General features: G+C 37.7%; 1 protein-coding gene across 1 annotated transcript in view; it reads right to left on the bottom strand.

The window, feature by feature from the left end:
- Positions 1–19273, bottom strand: part of NRXN1 (neurexin 1) — a 689266-nt gene that overhangs the window by 622183 nt on the left and 47810 nt on the right. Inside the window, exon 3 of the mRNA XM_073791370.1 lies at positions 91–529. Coding sequence (XP_073647471.1) covers positions 91–529 — 439 coding nt within the window. The remainder of the gene's footprint in view (positions 1–90; positions 530–19273) is intronic.

Here is a 19273-nt window from a genome sequence, read left to right as displayed (position 1 = left end):
AGAAATGCAAGAACTCTTCAATATGTCTTGGTTTTCATTCCTTAGGAGTGGTGTTCCAGCAGATAAACAGCATAAAAAATGATACATTACCTGACCGTCCGTCTCTTTGGAAGTCCACGTGATACCATTCTCCATCATTCACCTTCTTCTGCAGGGCTTTGATTTTGATTGTGCCTGACCCCATGTCTAGGAGGAGGTAGAGGTGGCCATCCAGCATCTCAATAGCGAAGAAGTCAACCTTTATCATCTGGGGGTGCTTGGCATCTTTTTGGTGCCGTGGTTTGCCATGACTAAATAAGATGAGGCCATTGGGCTCTGTCGTGCGGAAATCAAACGATATGGAGCCTGTTTTCTTTGCATTCCATTTAGGCAAAGAGACGAAAGATTCTGGGGTTTCAAAGGTGATTGGGTCCAAAGTTGCAACATTCTCACATTTAAAGGCCACCACTCCATGAATCTTCATCTTCGGGTCTCCTTGCTTGGCAAGTCGAGATAATTCCAGCCTTACATCATTATTTTTATACACAACCTGTAGGCAGAGGATAGCAGTGAGAAACTGGGCCCATATTTTAATGTTTCGAACTTGTCATCAGTTCACGTAATTTCCAAGTAGATTAGGAAAAGACATATAATGTTAGTGCCTTTGGATGTATAAGACAGCTTTTTCAGCCAAATAAAATCCAGGTATCAATTTATTGAACATAACTATTCTAATCTAATTTCATTCAAATAATGTGTACACACACACACACACACACACACACATACACAAAGTACCTGCAGTTAACTCAAATAACTTGAATAAATCTGCACAGAACTTTCATTATTCCAAGCATGTATAGAACCATTTGCTTTTGTTAGTTGGCTATTATGCTTTGTTTATTAAATATAAGGACTGAGGTTTTTCAGTTTTGCCATCACTAAAATATTTGAAATTAGATACTTTTGTATACCAGTAACCTAAAATACAGGATCTCTTCTATGGTCTATATATCCATGGTGCATATTAACTTTGTAAAATAATCACAAGTTGAGGTAAAAAACATCCTGAATTTTCTCAGAAAAATCATAAAATATGACTAAGATACAGAAGCTCTCTCTTGCCCTGCCCTGCCTTAGTAACTGTTTGAATAATGTTAGCTAACTCTGGAACTTGGTGTTTATCCTAAATCCATTCAATCTATATTACTAATGTCCCATTTCACTTTTAATGTATACAAATGTGGAACAAAGTTTGTCCTGTACCCTCATTTCCAAAGGCACTTCATCTAAGGTGGCTGGGTAGTTCTCATTGCTTGTTAATAGTCCTAGGGCTTTTGGGGGACTCCAAATAGCCCTTTGGACAAATCCACTGGCAGGGCTCACAACATCATGCATCTGCTATCACATCACCTTAATAAATCCATAGCTATTTCAACATAGAGATTCATACCCTTTCCCTACAAAATCCATACCATGGATAATTACATTTCCAAAAGGTATGTCATACAGACTTAAGGATAAATTAGTTATCTATGTCCAGATAACTATCTAAATTCTTTTACAAAGGCACTCGAAATTTCACAGCAGCCAACACTGTCAGTTTCTAAATTCATTTATCCGTGTATAAAAATATACTTGCATAACAGAAAAAAATAAGCCTGTGTCTGATTAGTGGTATCAAGTTAACCAGGTCAAGACAGCTGTTATTTCTTCCAAACCCATGACCAATCGAGCCAATAGTGTGGCTGATTAATTTCCAGATAGGATTTGTTAATGGATACTTTATTTTTTAGAGCGATTAAGAGTGCAAGCTCCAGTATCAGACTCCCTGAGCTCAAATTCCAGCTCTAGCACTACATAACTGTATGATCTCTGAGCTTTGTTTATAGAGACATAATACTTTACAGGATGGTTATAATGATTACAGAAGAAAATGCATGTGAGAAAATCTACATGGCAAACAATCCAATGCCAAGCACATTGCAAGATTTTAATAAACATCAACTACATCAAACTGCATGATAATAAATATCATCATCTCGTTATTATCATCTAGGAGACACAGATATATTAGTTCTAAATTAATCCATTATGAGAAAATGTTTAGAAATTAAGCACACTCATATAATTGGTGTTTTTTTACATGATTTATGCCAACTAAATAAATCACATCTTTTCAATGCTAGTCCTGGTGTTTCAGTTTACCTTTATCTTGAAGAAGGATTATTATAAAGAATACCATATCCCTTATTCTTTGAACAAATATGTATAAAGATTTAACAAGCATCTATTGACAACAAAAGAAGGGAAAATGAACTCAAGCAATAACAAAAAGGAATTAGATTAATTCTTAAACATACTTCCTAGAAAAGAGAAAGAGCTATTAAGCCTTGTGAAAGTTGATTTAGGATTGCCTTTCTTTGGGAATCTTCAGTAGTGGATAAAATGCTTTTCATGGATGATTTTCCAAGTTTTATAACCTCTCACCATGATTTTTGAGCTACCTAAACCTGCATATTTGTTTTCATTTTTTCCTGGTGATTTATATTTTAATATATGGATATTCCTTTGACATAGATATTGATCAGGAATGAGTATTTTCTGACCAAATTGATGCAGATGGTAATGCTGATCAATGCTAACACATCATCGTGAAATAGAACCACAGCAATGGAATTGGATGTTTCTGACATGAGCAAGTAGATATAAGGCAGGATATATTGCCTCATGAGTCCCACATCAGCTACCAAAAAGTTGAAAACATGTAGGGCTAGGGCAATTGTAGGTGAGAATTTCAGTGAGGGATTTATAATCTCATGAGTGAATTGGGTTCCCTGGTGATTCAGTGAGGTTCAGGGAGATGGAGAAGAAACGTGAGGATTCCCTAGATCACAATACTTAGGGTGAGCCATGCACCACCCCCTCACCCCAAAAAGGGAGTATGAATCTCCACTAGAATTTATGCTTTATGCAGGCAAAAACCTTACAACAAGATCAGTACCTGGCACAGAGCGGACACCCAATAAATACTTGCTGAGAGTTGAATAACATTCTTTCTTCACTTTTTTTTAACCTATTCCCAGATTATAGACTATTATTAATAACAATATTTACAAATATAGTTAAAATATAACAGAATGCAATACTGTGGACCCATCTCATAACCTAGCTATAATTTTTAGCTAATTTCTCTAGGAAAGTGTGGAAACTTATGTACGAATGGCAAGTTGACCTATCACCTTCAAACTCATTTTTTGGGGTGTAAACTACTTTTAGAGTAAAAACACCTGATTTAAAATTCTCCAGGGGTAGAATAATTTTCATAGAAGAACTATCTTGAGGAGAAGCACAGTGTGTTTTTGTTTCTTATTTTGTATTCTTTGAAAGGCAACTCTAGAAGACAGAAAGGCAATATTGGATAGGCAGGCTGATAGCTCTCAGAGCTACACAACTACTTCAGCTGACCCAGATTTCATAATCACTCTACTTTTCTAAAGTTAGACTTACTCTTAATATGACCTGAATATAGTTCAATTATAATAACAAGGAGTAGCCAGTAAGCACTCCAAATCTTTTTTTTTTTTTTGCTTCTTTCTGAGATAATATGGTTTTAAATCATATATAATTATTCATATATCTTTTTTCTTATTTATGTTAAAAATTGTAATTTATTTAATAGTTTCAACTTTCAACAAACCTCCTTACACTTTATCATCTTAACAATTGGTGATATTATTGCACACCCATTTGGATCTTTTTGTGGAATCAATATTTCTTTGTGGATACTGATTTTCAGTTTCTTTGAAGAGTAATTCAAAATGTTGAATTTCACTTCTTGCTTCATGAAATTATATCATAAATCCCAAAGGAATAGAAACATAAAAGGGGTCTTGGGTTTTTTTGTTATTTATTTGCTGGGTTTTGTTTGTTGTCTTTTAGCTGCCATACAATTTCCACACGTTGCTATGATGATCTTTTCCCTTTCTTCCAACATTTGTTAGAATTTTCAAAATGTCACTCACACTTAAATGGGCAAGAAAAGGAGTAGTATGTTTGTGTTTTTATATGCCCAGGCTGGAAATCTGAGGTAAACAGTCACTGAGTATTTTATTTGATCTTGATAATAGTCCTAAAAAGGCAGGGGGAGTAAGTAGGCTAAAGAACAGAAGTTTGGTAGTCTGGATACAGACTTAGTTTAATCACAAAGCTTTAACCTAAGTCAGGCTGCCTAACCTCTGTCTCGGTTTCTTAATTTCTAAAACAGACATCTAAAAAGGAAAGGCATGTCAAATCCATAAATCCTTGAGCTTTTTTCCCCTCAATTTCTGTGATTTGGAGAAGAGGTAAAAGATGCCCTATTGCTCCTTCTCTTTATCTGGCTTTTTCCAGTTGTGGTTTTGATGCCAGGATATCGTTCCCTATTCTGAGATGTATTGAAACTCGTATTCCAGCAAAGAGAATGTTCACCTCATCTTCGGGTACACAGACATGCCTCAAGGATTCTATCTATCTAAGGTTTGTACAGATGGTATTGAAGAACTGGTGGCTGATAGATAAATCTCTTTCCACAGGAGGTAAGTATGTGTGAAATAAGCAGATCAGTAGGAAAATATCTGCCACTCAGATCATGACCTTTGTTGTTCTTGTTATCAATATGTTTTAGCTTAGAAGCCTTAATGGGGCTCTTGAATTAATTTAATTAATTAACAGGCGTTGATCAAGACTTTTCATATGTTAACTATGAGAGTAGGAGGGGTGGTAAAATAATCCCTGAAGTCAGAGTCCGAGTTCTCTGCAGAGATCTTGACTCTGACATGACCCTCCCTGAGAGAACATGAGTGACTCCTTTTAATCTGAGTCTTGGTTTTCTCTCTCATTCTTGGAAGCAATCACAAGTGAGACCTAAGAATCTGGTTCTCAAGTCAGCTTTCAGAGAGAACTCCAGCTCACCCTCTTGCCATCCTGTGACTTTGTGGAAGTCCTTCAACCTTGCAAAAGGCTCAGTATTATCTGTAAATTGGGATAATAATATCTACCACATTAGGGTTATTGTAATAATAGTTCAGTTAAAGTGCTAAGAACAGGACCTGGCACAGAGTAAGCACTCAAGTAAATAGAAGTTGCTCTTATTAATGTGGCTGTTATCATTATGAATAACAATATTATCATTCTTACAGTGACTTAATGGAGTTGTACAATCTAAATGTTGTAACAAGGGTAACAGCTAACAAGGCACATGGTAGATGATTGGTCAGTGTATTAAAGTAATTAATAGAGCTGCAAACAGTAGGATCAAAGAGATCAAAGCAGATTAGGACTTTCTTTTCTATTCTGATAGCCCTATTGTAGTTTGAAGTACAGTGAAGGCTTTCTTTGCAGATGAGGTTTCTCAGCCAGAAAATATATACAGGAAGCTGGTGATCCCGAGAGTTTCACTTTCACTCGTGAGAGGGGTTTTATGTCATCGAACAACAACCACCCACCCCAACACTTCAAGAAGAATCAATTCCAATGTATGGAGGGTTTACTTTCTGCCAGGCTATGTTACAAGATACTTACACGTATTATATGTTTATTCCTCACGAGCAACCTAGGAAATAGGTAACATTATCCTATTTTATCAGTACATGTGTACAGAGATCACTGAATGTCTTTCATCATGACCGTGCCTAATACTCCTTTTGAATATCTAATGACATTAACTTCAAACTTTGTCTTTGTCTCAGCAGGAAATTTCACTGAGTTTTTGATAACAGTTGCTAAGTAGGAGATTCACAATCAAACAGCTATTTGCCACCATGCAAAAGAATGACCCTGTTATAAATTACATGGACTGTTCCAAAAAAAACCAACAGTATTTTCTTTCCATTTGTCCTGATTAAAATCTCTCTAAATGAATCAAATATCACAATTAAGCAGAGGAATTTTTTCATGTGATTATTGATTAAAACATCTTTTCAAGCCCAGTTTAGGCAGAGGGGCTTATTTCTCTGTTTCTAGGACTATAATGTCGTTTTAAACAGGTATGTCATTTAGGAAATTATATACACAAATATGTATACATATGTAGACGCACCGTCCTCCCTCGGTATCTGTGGCAGGTCACTCCCACTTTACCCCATATCAAAATCCGCAGGTGCTCAAGTCTCATATAAAATGGCATAGCATTTGCATATAACTTACATACATCCTCCCATATACTTTAAATCATCTCTAGATTACTTGTAATACCTGATACAACGTAAATGCTATGCAAAAAGTTGCCAGTGCATGGCAAATTCAAGTTTTGCTTTTTGGAACTTTCTGGTATTTTTTTTCCCTGAGTATTTTCCATTCTTGCTTGGTTAAATCTGTGGATGCAGAACCCACAGATAGGGAGGACAGACTATATTCTAAAAGTCCAGGAGGTTTAAGAATTAATTGAAGGAGACTGTTTTAGTTTTACTTTTTATTTGTTTTAAATGCACTTAATGCTTTTATTCTATTAAGAAAAAGTCAGAATATTTCAAATATCCAAATTTAATTCTTCTTTTTTCCTATCTGTGATCTGTCCATGTACCATCTACTTAAAGCAGTGTGCTCATTTCAAAATACAACCAAGAGTTAGCCAGTAAGTGAACAGTATAAGGACCACTCAGGCAAGTAGGAAGTAATGGCATTTGTTTTGCCATGACCTAGATAAGAAGCAGCTGGGAAAAGGACATAAACTGCATCACAACTTTCATCCCTAACATTAACTTATTTATTATTTTGAAATGATTTTTCAAACCCCACACTTTCAATTTAATCAGGTAAGTACTTGTTAGGTAAGGTACTGAAGAAAATGCAATTTTAATCACTTCCCTGTGCACATGCTCAGTCCAATAAAATATGGACCACTGAGAATACACCAGTTTAATTTCTCTTGAATATTTGCTATATATGTATGTGTAAACTATATGTGGACACAGACACATACACACACAGAGTTTACACATTTCCCAATGTAAATGTGTTTAAATGTAATACATGTCAAACCTGCTATCACTAATGTTCAGAAAAAAATATACACGTAATTAGAATAGATTGTACATCTCTAGATAGATAAGTAGACAATACATATGTATATATACCATATACACACCAAAATATAAACAGGCATATATTTATATACGTTAAACACATGTATATTAAACACAAATATATTTATATATTAAATACAAATATTTAATAATTTCAGAAATTAGGAAGTTCTTGGCTAAAATATATAAATGGTCTTACTCAATGTCTAGGGTCAAAAATGTCTTGGCTAGGGCTTCCCTGGTGGCGCAGTGGTTGAGAGTCCGCCTGTCGATGCAGGGGACACGGGTTCGTGCCCCGGTCCGGGAAGATCCCACATGCCGCGGAGCGGCTGGGCCGGTGAGCCATGGCCGCTGAGCCTGCGCGTCCGGAGCCTGTGCTCCGCAACGGGAGAGGCCACAACAGTGAGAGGCCCGCGTACCACAAAAAAAAAAAAAAAAAGTCTTGACTAAAAACAAATTTTAGCCCTTATAAGCTTCGCACATTCCAAAGGAAGGGCTAGTAGCCAAAGAAAAAACCAAAAAAAAGAGTCTTTTACAATTAAGATTAAAAAAAAATAAACAGACTTTCCTTAGTGTTCCTGCCACCATGAAGAGAGAATTATAAAAGCAGAGTAGAGGCAAGGGGCGTGATGATCACACTGTTTTAATCGTTGTACTCATAATTGTCCTATCATCTACCCAAGATCAAGTTTCTTATGCTAGTTACTTTCTTACACTGAGAGCCTAGCACAGAACTTGCTTATAATAAAAAGGTTTTAAAAAAAAAAAGTTTGTTGAACTTAACTCATCAAGGGACTAATAGGATTTTAGAATTTCTGAGAATGTCACACCACAGAAGTTTTCATATGTAATTTGAATATGTCCATCGAGGCAGATATGCATCCAGGTGCAGGGACTTATGTATTCGGAGTGGATCAGAGAACGGGTAGAAATGGGAAGGAAAGTGTAGGAGATATACAAGCCCTGTACAAAGTAGCTCAATACCTCTTTAAAAAGAAGACAGCATTGAGGAAACTCAATCTTAAGGAGATTTACATAAGGCATTTTGAAAGATAAGAAGGGTTTTTTTTTGGGGGGGGGAAGGTTTGGTGGTTTTTGTCTCATTATCTAATTCTATTTAGAGATTATGTGCAGATAAAATGTTCAACTAAATTGAAAATTTCCCCATACCAAAATACATTTTTTATAATATAATAATAAACTAATTATGGAACATGAAAACAGACACCAATAACATCATTTCTCAATAAAGGCATATGACATTTAATTTGACACCAAAAATTAGTTGAAATTTAAAGAGAAAAAATATTTCGTTTAAGCAATATAGGGAAATAAATATTTTTTTGCTTAGTTCCAATTAAGCATGATCAAATACATCTTATTCACAAAAAAGAAGAAGAAAAAGGAAAAGAAAAACCCTCTTGCTTGTCCTTCCCTCATTCCACCATCAGTGAACTGCCTCAAGTCGGCAGACAACACTGGGTACCATCTGTACAAGTTAACCGTAGGAGCTAAAAGACTGCATTGTCCCTGGGGTAACAGCTCTATTTAATGAAGCTTTCAGTGGCATATGGGTGTGTGGCAAAAGGACTCGAGTTCCATTAAACAAGAATGTCTCTTTTTCTCACATTAAATATGCAATAAATCAGTAATGCCTTTTGGGAAAAAAATATATGTATATAGCAAAAATGAACAATGATTGTCAGTAATGTGAGATTTGAGATGCTGACTCAAAAAAAAAAAGGTTGAAAACTAGATCAATTCACTTTTGCAGATGAGTAAAATGAAGCTGAGATAAGCTAAGGAACTGTTCCAGTGGGCATCAAGCTCTGATCATGAACAAGTATTGGGGACTTCACTGTTCAGGACTCTTTCAAAAACCTCTGCTAAAAAAATTAAATAAACAGAACAATGAACTATCTCTACATCAGGCACAGGATCATCAGAGGCCCTTAAGCAATTACAAATGAAGAGCAGCTGTCTTTTCTGCAACATGGCAGAAAGGGAACTGTAACTGATTTAAAGGCAATTCTAACTTTAAAACTGTGTTAGCTTCACAATAAGCTGCTGCTCAAATATAAAAATAAAAGTCCTGAGGGGAAAACATCTTGCTGTTATTTCCCCCACTAATGGAATTTAGAAAGACACTGAAAAAGTTAACTAGAAACAATAAACTTGCAATGTTTACTGTTATTTTGCAACTAAATGATGAAGATATTTTCAGCATCAGTCTTTCATGATCTTGCAGAATGTAACACACCATAAATTAGGGTTTAAAGCTTCTATTCCAAGCCAGCAGATGCTGCTAATAGGGGCAATGCATGTCTGCTTTATCCAGAAACTTTTAAATCATCTGTTAGTCTCAACGAGGGGAAAGTAGCCACTATTTTTTTCCCAAGGGAAACTATCTTCTTATCAACCAAAAATGGTATCTTCAAACTGATTGATAGTAACAAAATGATGGCACTGAATGTTATGTCTAGATTAACCAACTCATGTTCTTCTACATCTCTAGCCTCATGAGCTCAGTGAAGCTCCCTCCATCATTTAATTTTACATTTTTCTGAGGGGGTGGCCATATGTATAATGTACCATTTAGTATATTTTCACTATATGCATGAATACCATTTACTATATAGACTCTGTCCTTTCCCCACTGATTCACAATGACATGGTATACCAGTGTATGTTCTTTTGGATATGCCAAAGTTTCAACATCTGAATCTACTATCACTTTTTTAAAAAAAAATTTATTGGAGTATAGTTGATGTGCAATGTTGTGTTAGTTTCAGGTGTACAGCAAAGTGAATCAGTTATACATACACACATATTCACTGTTTTTTAGATTCTTTTCCCATATAGGCCATTACAGAGTACTGAGGAGAGTTCCCTGTGCTATACAGTAGGTCTTTATTAGTTATCTATTTTATATATAGTACTGTGTATATGTCAATCCCAATCTTCCAATTTATCCCTCCCCCCGCTTACCCCTGGTAACTACACATTTGTTTTCTACATCTGTAATTCTATTTCTGTTTTGAAGATAAGCTCATTTGTACCCCATTTTTAGATTCCACATATAAGCAATATCATATATTTGTCTTTCTTTGTCTGACTTTCTGCACTCAGCATGACAATCTCTAGGTCCATCCATGTCGCTGCAAATGGCATTATTTCCTTCTTTTTATGGCTGAGTAATATTCCATTGTATATATCTACCACATCTTCTTTACCCATTCTTCTGTTCATGGACATCTAGGTTGCTTCCATCTCCTGGCTATTGTAAGTAGTGCTGCAATGAACATTGGGGTGCATGTATCTTTTTGAATTATGGTTTTCTCCAGATATATGCCCACGAGTGGGATTGCTGAATCATATGGGAGCTCTGTTTTTAGTTTTTTAAGGAACTTCCATACTGTTCTCCATAATGGTCATACCAATTTACATTCCACCAACAGTGTAGGAGGGTAAATTCTTACCTATACAAGGTTCTGTTCCTGAGCATCTTATTCTGTTTTTTTGTTTGTTTTTTTAATTAATTTATTTATTTTTGGCTGCATTGGGTCGTCATTGCTGTGCACAGGCTTTCTCTAGTTGTGGCGAGAGGGGGCTACTCTTCGTTGCAGTGCGAGGGTTTCTCATTGTGGTGGTTTCCCTTGTGCAGAGCACAGGCTCTAGGAGCGCAGGCTCAGTAGTTGTGGCTTAGGGGCTTAGTTGCTCCGCGGCACGTGGGATCTGCCTGGACCAGGGCTCGAACCCGCGTCCCCTGCATTAGCAGGCAGATTCTTAACCACTGTGCCACCAGAGCAGTCCCCCATTCTGTTTTATTGATGTTTCTTTTTTTCTTGATCCAGTTCTACTTCATTTATCATAGCTTTATAATATGTTCTAATATATCTTATGCCCCTCCTACCAAACCATTTACATTAATTATTCTAATAATGTTTACACATTGTATCATACAGAGGTTCTTGTTTTATGCATGGATAAGATAAATATATACAACAGAACTATTGAGGTTGTTCTGATCTAGCTTTCTAAAATGTAGTAAGTCAAAGCTGGTGGCAAAATTATTTATTCAAACTCACTTAAAGAGACTTGAATAGCAAAAGGAAGTTATACCTTGCTTAGAATTACATACCTGTTATTATAATTATTTGTAAAGTTATTATTCATAAGTGATTATAATAATTTTGAGTTTAACATATCAGTGAATCTGGCCTCATGCCAGAAAATTACATTATTTGTTAGCTGGAGGGTAGATACACAACTATAGAGAGAAAATCAGAAAAAAAAAGAAACAGTGAATGCAGTTTTAAACACACCAATTCTTTCCCAATAATTACAAGGTCCTGGTAGAACTTCTTGCAGTAAAATACCAGGAGTGGGTCACCAGTCCATCAGAGATACTTGGAGGACCAGGTGAATGACTATCACTGCAGGAGAAAGCAAAGTGCCCTCTGGCTCCACTTTAATGTGCCTCCCTTCAAGAAGCAAGGCCACTTGTCCGAAGACACACAACTAGTAAGTATGGAGCCAGTAAGTAGTGGACAAGGCAGAATCTGAATGCCTGTCTCCACAGCCAGGAATATATAATTTTTTTGGTTTTCTTTCCATGGGACTGTTTTTATGGTAGTTAAATTCCCTTCAGCAATAAAAACTGTGGGACTCAATTAAGCCTCCTGAACCTGAGATTTCAAGTGCTGCTTATCTAATTGGTGAGCACTCAAGCTGTATGAGTCCCCTTTCTTGCTACGGATGCCAGCCTTTACTTCTCAGTCATGCCTCTACCTGAGAAACCTCAAAGAAAACAGAGGAAGCTGACATTTAAGGCAGCCAAAGCTGTTGTTTTTAGCACCTGAGATGAAAAGATTTTGCAAAGTAGACTTGTTCCTGACAAATTGTATGTAAATCTCTCCGTAATTTTAATATTATCTGATGAAGGCAATGCACTGTATAATATACAGATAGGGATATGGCTATAGATTCATAGGGATATAGATTCAAACAGCTCTGCTCTGCTACCTAATTAGTTACACTGCCTTGGGCAAGTTCCTTAGTCTCTCTGAAGTAGTTTCTCTCTCTATCAAATGAGGTTAATACTCATTTTGTAGTGTTATTTAAGCACATACAGTACTATGTGCTTGGTCTTGGGCACTTAGTAAATAAAGAGTAGCCATTATTGTTACTAGTACGGTCTTCAATGTGTAAGATCTTAAACTATAAGAGGGGAGCGCTTGTCGTCATCTAAGTAAATAAGTGACTACTTCTCTAAAAAGCAAAGAAGCATTCTGTGAAATAATCACCCTCAAATCTTGTTTACATGACTAATTCCCAAATTTCATAACTCTATCTCCCATGAACTATACATTTTGAGAGATTTCCTCTACTAAACAAATAGTATTTATTAAGGAATTGTTTGATTTTCTTAAATTTATCAACGCCATCTAAATGAAAAAATGAGATAGCTTCTGTAATCCCACGGAGCTGATCAAATTATAGCCTATGCAAATAGTTGTTTTATTTAGCTTGTGCTAAGCGTGGGTAAATACGTAGCCTTTTCCGGGTTTGTTGAAATAATAAGCATACGTAACTGTTCTTCATTTCTAATTTTAAAGACCCTAAAAAGTATACAGACTCCAGGTTGGGAACTGTGATTTTTCAATTATGACTGCTAAGCAGGGGGTATTTCTTCTTAAAGCATTCTTTAATTATTTCCTTTGGAAGGTCCCAAGTGCTTCAAATGTCAGATGGGTTGTGTCTTTTGCCAAGGGTTGCTTAGTTAACTGTTTATTTAATGAATGGCATTTTATGTGCTGCTGAATTTCTCATGGCACACATTAGGAAATTTTTGGCAGCATTTAAATTGGAGAACTGAGAAACACATTGGCTCTGCGGAAGCTCAATCAGCTCCCAGGAAGAGCAGGGTCTTTGCCAAGAAAAATTCACTAAAATAAAAAATACAAAGACCTAACTCACATATAACCCAAGGAAAACTGACTTTGGTGTCTAGGATTCAATGAATATTGCATCTAGGTATCTCAGTTGGCCCATGAATGGAAGGGGGGAAATGCTTCACAATTCTGGGAGAGAAATGAGAATGGGATCTCCTTGCTTTGCTTGCTAAGAAAAAGCAAATGAAGTCATGTAATTTCTCATGTTTCTTCCTTATGGAGATCAGTCTAAGCCTATGTTTATAAGTTATTGAAAGACATACTCAGTTTATTCATTTCAATGAAGGAATAATCAATAGTTGAATTTTTTTGTTTTACTGAGCATCCTAGACCAAATATCCAGACGGCTACATTTTTTAAATGATTCGGTCAGGTTCCTAGACATTGTACAAGCACTGGTTACCAGGTATGTTTTCTCTAAGGACTCGGAACAGGAAAATGCCCTGAAATGTTATCTGGCCTCTGAAAAGTCCCAAATCCACTACAAGGTAATTTTTTTACTCACCTGTACTACAGAATGAGGATGGAAGAAGAGATTTTTAAAAATAAACATTAGTTTGAGAAAATTAAGATGAGAACGTAAGTATCTTTCAGCAACTTAAGATGAACAGCACCAGCCTACAAATCATTACTATAAGAATGTGGTGAGGCCTGTGTGTAATAAAGGCCTGTTGCAGTCATCTTCTCCCAAGTAATACTGTCATCAGCTCCTTCCCTCTATTTTCTGCACTACACCAGCCCACGTCCCAACCCCTTTCCCTCTCTGCAAGAGCAATTTTCTGAGTCAGCTTGGCTCTCTCTTTCTCTACTGGTTTGCTGAAGGCTCCGGGCACTCTTGGGCAACCAGAAGCCTGGCTGGATCCATGTATTCTTATCTGTTTGGCACCATTTTCTTGCTTTATTTAGAAATTAAGAGGGCTGGGCGCATCAGCACATAGATGCTGATCTGACGCTAGGCTGTCCAGCTCTCAGGTGGCTATATGGATACGTATACTCCTCTTCACGCCCAATCATTTGGCTGTCTCCTTATCCCTTGATTAGCTAGTATGTTGCTTGATATAATATTAATGTGAATCATAATAGCACGGGTAATCACCCATTAAGACCCTGCCGTGGGCCCCATGAGTTTTTAGCTACTTACATAAACTCTTATTTCTCATAACAGCCTGGTGTCTTAGGCATATTAAGGCTCAGAGAATTTAAGTATCTTGCCCAAATTGCACAGCTAGTAGATGACCAAGCAGGAGTCCAACTCAACATTTATCTGATTCCAAACTTGTATGTGGTTTTTAGTTCATGCTCCTCATCATCACATGGGGCACTGGCTAAGTTCCTGTGTACTTCGCCAGCATGGTGAACCTCATCATCAGTAAATAAAGAGACACCTTATGCCTTTTCTTCCACCAAGTGGCTCATTTGACTAACTGTGGTTCTCTTAATACTACTGGTAAAAAATTCCCCTTGAGGGCTTCCCTGGTGGCGCAGTGGTTGAGAGTCCATCTGCCGATGCAGGTGACACGGGTTTGTGCCCCGGTCCGGAAAGATCCCACATGCCGCGGAGCGGCTGAGCCCGTGAGCCATGGCCGCTGAGCCTGCGCGTCCGGAGCCTGTGCTCCACAACGGGAGAGGTCCGCGTACCGCAAAAAAAAAAAAAAAAAAAAAAAAAAAATTCCCCTTGGGTTCCACCCCACCCTCTTTCTCCCTTGATTTTAGGATAATTACCATTCACGTGGCTGCCCTATGGTACTCTGATTTGGTGTCACACTTATTTTGTGTTCATTTCGCTCTTAAGACCAAATTGCCTGACCATGTTTTCAAGTGAGTACAAAACTTGTTTTGAAATTTAAAGATTCCATAAACTAAGATTATCTAAGTTACCTTGTAAGTAGAAAATAAAAAATGAGATTTAGCATTAGTAGCAATGACATTCTAAGGGTCAGTTTCCAGGGTCTAGATTTAGATTTGGCTACTACAGCCTGCTCCTTGAGTCAGCAAGAGAATGGTGATGTGCCAACCACATGTAAATGGGGAACACTGTTTTCATTACAGCAGATGAAGTCAGAATAGCAGGGCCAGAACTGGGGTGAAATGGGTGAAGTGAGTGAGGCATTCATCTTGGATGCAAAATATAAGGCAGTGAGGGGTGGAGGGCACGCAGAATGCTAAAAATTCAGTAATTAAGACAAATAATATTTCAATGCAATATTTTTTGTTTTTGTTTTTGTTTTCTTTTTGCGGTACGCGGGTCTCTCACTGCTGTGGCCTCTCCCGTTGCGGAGCACAGGCTCCGGACGCGCAGGCTCAGAGGCCATGGCTCACAGGCCCAGCCGCTCCGTGGCATGTGGGATCCTCCCGGACTGGTGCATGAACCCATGTCCCCTGCATCGGCAGGCGGACCCTCAACCACTGCGCCACCAGGGAAGTCCCAATGCAATATTTTTTTTTTTAATGCAAAAAAGTCTATGATAAACAAAATATTAATTTTTAAAATAAGGATGGGATCAGTATTACTCTGTTCTTTTTGTCTCAGGCTCCAATATAGCCTAGTACAGCACTGCAATACAGTATTTTTCTAGGATTGAAGAGCCTAATTTAGCCTGTTGGAAACTTATTTATTAGAACAAGTGCCAGTACCTAGAAGTAGTTTTGGGGAAAAGTTATTAGACATCATTAAAATTAGAACTAGAATGCACTATTAATTTTTAAGGTGTCCAAGTCATTAATAAAACCACCTTTACCCAAAGGATAATAATAGCAAACACTTATAGAGTGCTTAGTTAGACAATATTTTAAGCACTTTACTCATTTAATCCTCAGGACAACCTGCTGAGATAGAGCAACAGGCTCCCTGCCCCAGAATTCCAGGTGGCACATTCATTAGAATACAATGTCTGAGGAGCTGCGCAACACGGTGACTCTGGTAGAATTGGAGTCCTCCTTTTACAGACGAGGAAACTGAGCACACATAGTTCAAAACTGAAAGAAACAAGTTTGAAACCCAAGTGGTCTGTCCGAGGTCCTTGCTCTTAACAATATTATAGAAACAAACCAAGCCTCACAAAGACCGAATAATCTAGCTCCGGCCTCCACTCAACCCTACAATGCAATTAACTTTAATAATAATAATTACCCCAAAAATAAAGATTCTGGCATGAACTTTCATAGAAACTAGTCAATATTTTAAGGCATATATATTTCTTTTCAGTGACTTGTCATTGAAATCACCTTGACAGTCAATCATATTGACTTGAGAACTGAATACAATAGATCTCTGACATTCGGCAATCAATCTACAGTTCAAATGTGTAAACTAGACTGCTCACTCAAGATTTTTTTTAAATAGTGCTGAATAAATAAAAATTAATTCAACAGCTCACAGGCACTGAAAGGCCAACAGAATCCAGCCTCCCAGCTTCTGTCACTGCTGGTAAACTGTAAACTGTCTTCTACAGGTGTATTGCCAGTATTCTTGTATTAATCAGCCAGTGTGATCAAAATGGAAAATAATAGGTACATAAATTTCATCTCTTTGTGCTCAGCAGCACTATAATTATATGATGAAATTAGAGCACTGTGAAGGATTATAAACTAAAGAATAAAGGATTCAGAGTAAAGCCTTTAGACCATATCTAAAGTAATTACTGTCACAATTCATGCTGTCCATACATGTGGATTTCTGATTATCTAGTTTACTACTAAATTAAATAACAAACAACCAAAAGTTAATGGCCCTATTAGAATATTCCCTATTGATGTTTTTTTTAGGCCTGTAATGAGCCAGTATCAAAGTATGAATATCTTTGAAGAGCAAAACAGAACAAGCTTGGCTCTTGGGAAAATGTTACCCAGAGAGGAAGAAGGGTTAGGAGGTGGGCTGGCAGTAGAGTACTGAGGCAGAAAAATACTGAAGTAGAATATAAATGCCTTTATTCCACAAAAAACTCGGGCATTTCCATAGCACTGGTAAGTAGGTTGGGGCTATTAATTATATGTCATTAATTGAGATTTATAATCCCATTTAAAATTAATTTCTTATAAATGTGATAAATCAAATCATCTTCTGCTCCTTCTTCCTCATGCCAATGTATCACTGAGGAAAAACTTTACTTTTAGTGGATTCGTGAGTGTGTTCATTCATATATGATTTATTCAAGAACTCTCACAATGAGCTTTTCACATGAGTCTCTGCTCTGGTCCCTGGTTGACTTGCAGAAAGCAACCTGAGGCTTGGGCAGCTGTGTTGTACGTGTGACCCATAGGTCATAAAAAAATTAGACACAAAATATGGATAGATTAGAAAAAAAAACACATCCAGACTGGAGGAGAAACAGAACAACTAAACAGGCATGCTTGATCAGTGGTGGGAGGCTTAAAAGTATTTTCTTTATATTGTTATTATTGTACATCTATTTTATGGTAAATTTATAATATGATGCCCTTCACAATGTTCATCTGATGCTGAAGCTTATTAAAGACTCAAAGTGATGGTAAGGGCCATAGATACATATTTATTTTAAAATCAAAGTGTTTCCTGTAGCTTGGTCACCTTTGTGATTGGATCAGAGAGAGGTGTGTACTCAAGCACCATACGTCGCGTTAGGCAGTTGTAAATCTCCCTGTACTTGTTGAATAAATATCGATGGAAAGAACTATTGGTTATCTCATGAAAATAATGCAAGTGCTTTTCCTGGCAACTCTTCTAAATGAGGGCAGTAATGATAATGCTTTTTATTCTAATACACATCAGCAAGGGAATGGGGAGTAACGGAGTTGAGGATGAAAGAAGTGGTTGGGACCTTCACTCATGAATTACAATGTTCAACTGGTTTTGACCAGGTTACAAGAAATCAGTTAGCAAATGAAGACTCTCTTCAAGAAGCAGCCCTAAGTTTAAACCTGAAATCAGGATGTCTACACTGGAGCAAAATTACATGTTTACTGATTTTAACTTTAGTTATAAATCCAAGGGTCTATTTCTTAAAGAATCTAGTTGACACCAGGAAGCCTCTAAAGGAGATATTGCTTTAAATTATCACAATATAAAATGTTTCCCACAGTGATGATTAGAGGATTAGAAGCACAACTGTAAGAGCTGATTGCTTCAAAAAGGTAAAATTACAAATGCCCATTTAGAAGGCTAGGTTTACACAGGGAAGGAAACTCAGTCAGTAAGTTTGAAGAATATTGTATTAGGTCTTGAGAAGGCCAACAAAGAAGTGGCTTTTACATTCTTAGATACAATGGAGAAAAAATTTGTTAGAGGGTAAGCCTGTGTGATTTTATCCTTCATAATCTTCATTCCTAATTGTCCCAGGGTATTTTTGTTTCAAGTAATTTCTCTTTTCTTGTTGTCTCTTGATTCCCCCACCCACTAAAACTATGGCTGAATACATCTGAGAAACCTGTAGTTCTGCTCAGTTTTGAGTCTAAGTTTTGCTAAATTCCATACTGAAATCATAAAGTAAGTATTTATTTTTTGTTTGTAAAAGCTACATTTTTTTTTTTTTTCCTGCGGTACGCGGGCCTCTCACTGTTGTGGCCACTCCCGTTGCGGAGCACAGGCTCCGCACGCGCAGGCTCAGCGGCCATGGCTCACGGACCGAGCCGCTCCGCGGCATGTGGGATCTTCCCGGACCGGGGCACGAACCCATGTCCCCTGCATCGGCAGGCGGACTCTCAACCACTGCGCCACCAGGGAAGCCCAAAGCTACAATTTTTGAGAGGAAAAGTAAACATCTAAAAGCAGCGGTCCCCAACATTTTTGGCACCAGGGACCAGTTTCATGGAAGACAATTTTTCTATGGAGTGGAGGAGGGGGTAGGGACGGGGTGGGGGAGGCGGGAGGATAGTTCAGGCAGTAATGTGAGCGATGGGGAGTGACAGGGTGCAGCACATGAAGCTTCACTCACTAGCCCGCCACTCACCTCCTGCTGTGTGGCGCAGTTCCTAACAGGGCCACGGCCGGCGAGGTTGGGACCCCTGTCTAAAAGGATTTGCACACTTTAACATTTCGGTACAGCGGGGGAGGTGTCCAGGAACCACCACAGAGCAGCAAATTACAGGGGAAGTTCCCACCACACAGGAAGGAAAAAAAACATTGAGATGCTTGCAGGAAGAGCTCAGAAAGAGGAAAAAATAAAGGGAAAAGAAGGCAGATAGAGTGACCCTCCTCCCCCACCAGAACCGAACCTAAAGAAGATCGAACACCCAGATACATAAGACTGGAGAATTCAGAAACAACTAGTGCTGGTGTCACACTTCCCTGGGGGAAATGAA

Source organism: Tursiops truncatus, chromosome 14 (genome assembly GCF_011762595.2).
Source record: "Tursiops truncatus isolate mTurTru1 chromosome 14, mTurTru1.mat.Y, whole genome shotgun sequence".
Classification (NCBI taxonomy): domain Eukaryota; kingdom Metazoa; phylum Chordata; class Mammalia; order Artiodactyla; family Delphinidae; genus Tursiops; species Tursiops truncatus.
This window is presented reverse-complemented; position numbering and strand designations above follow the sequence as displayed.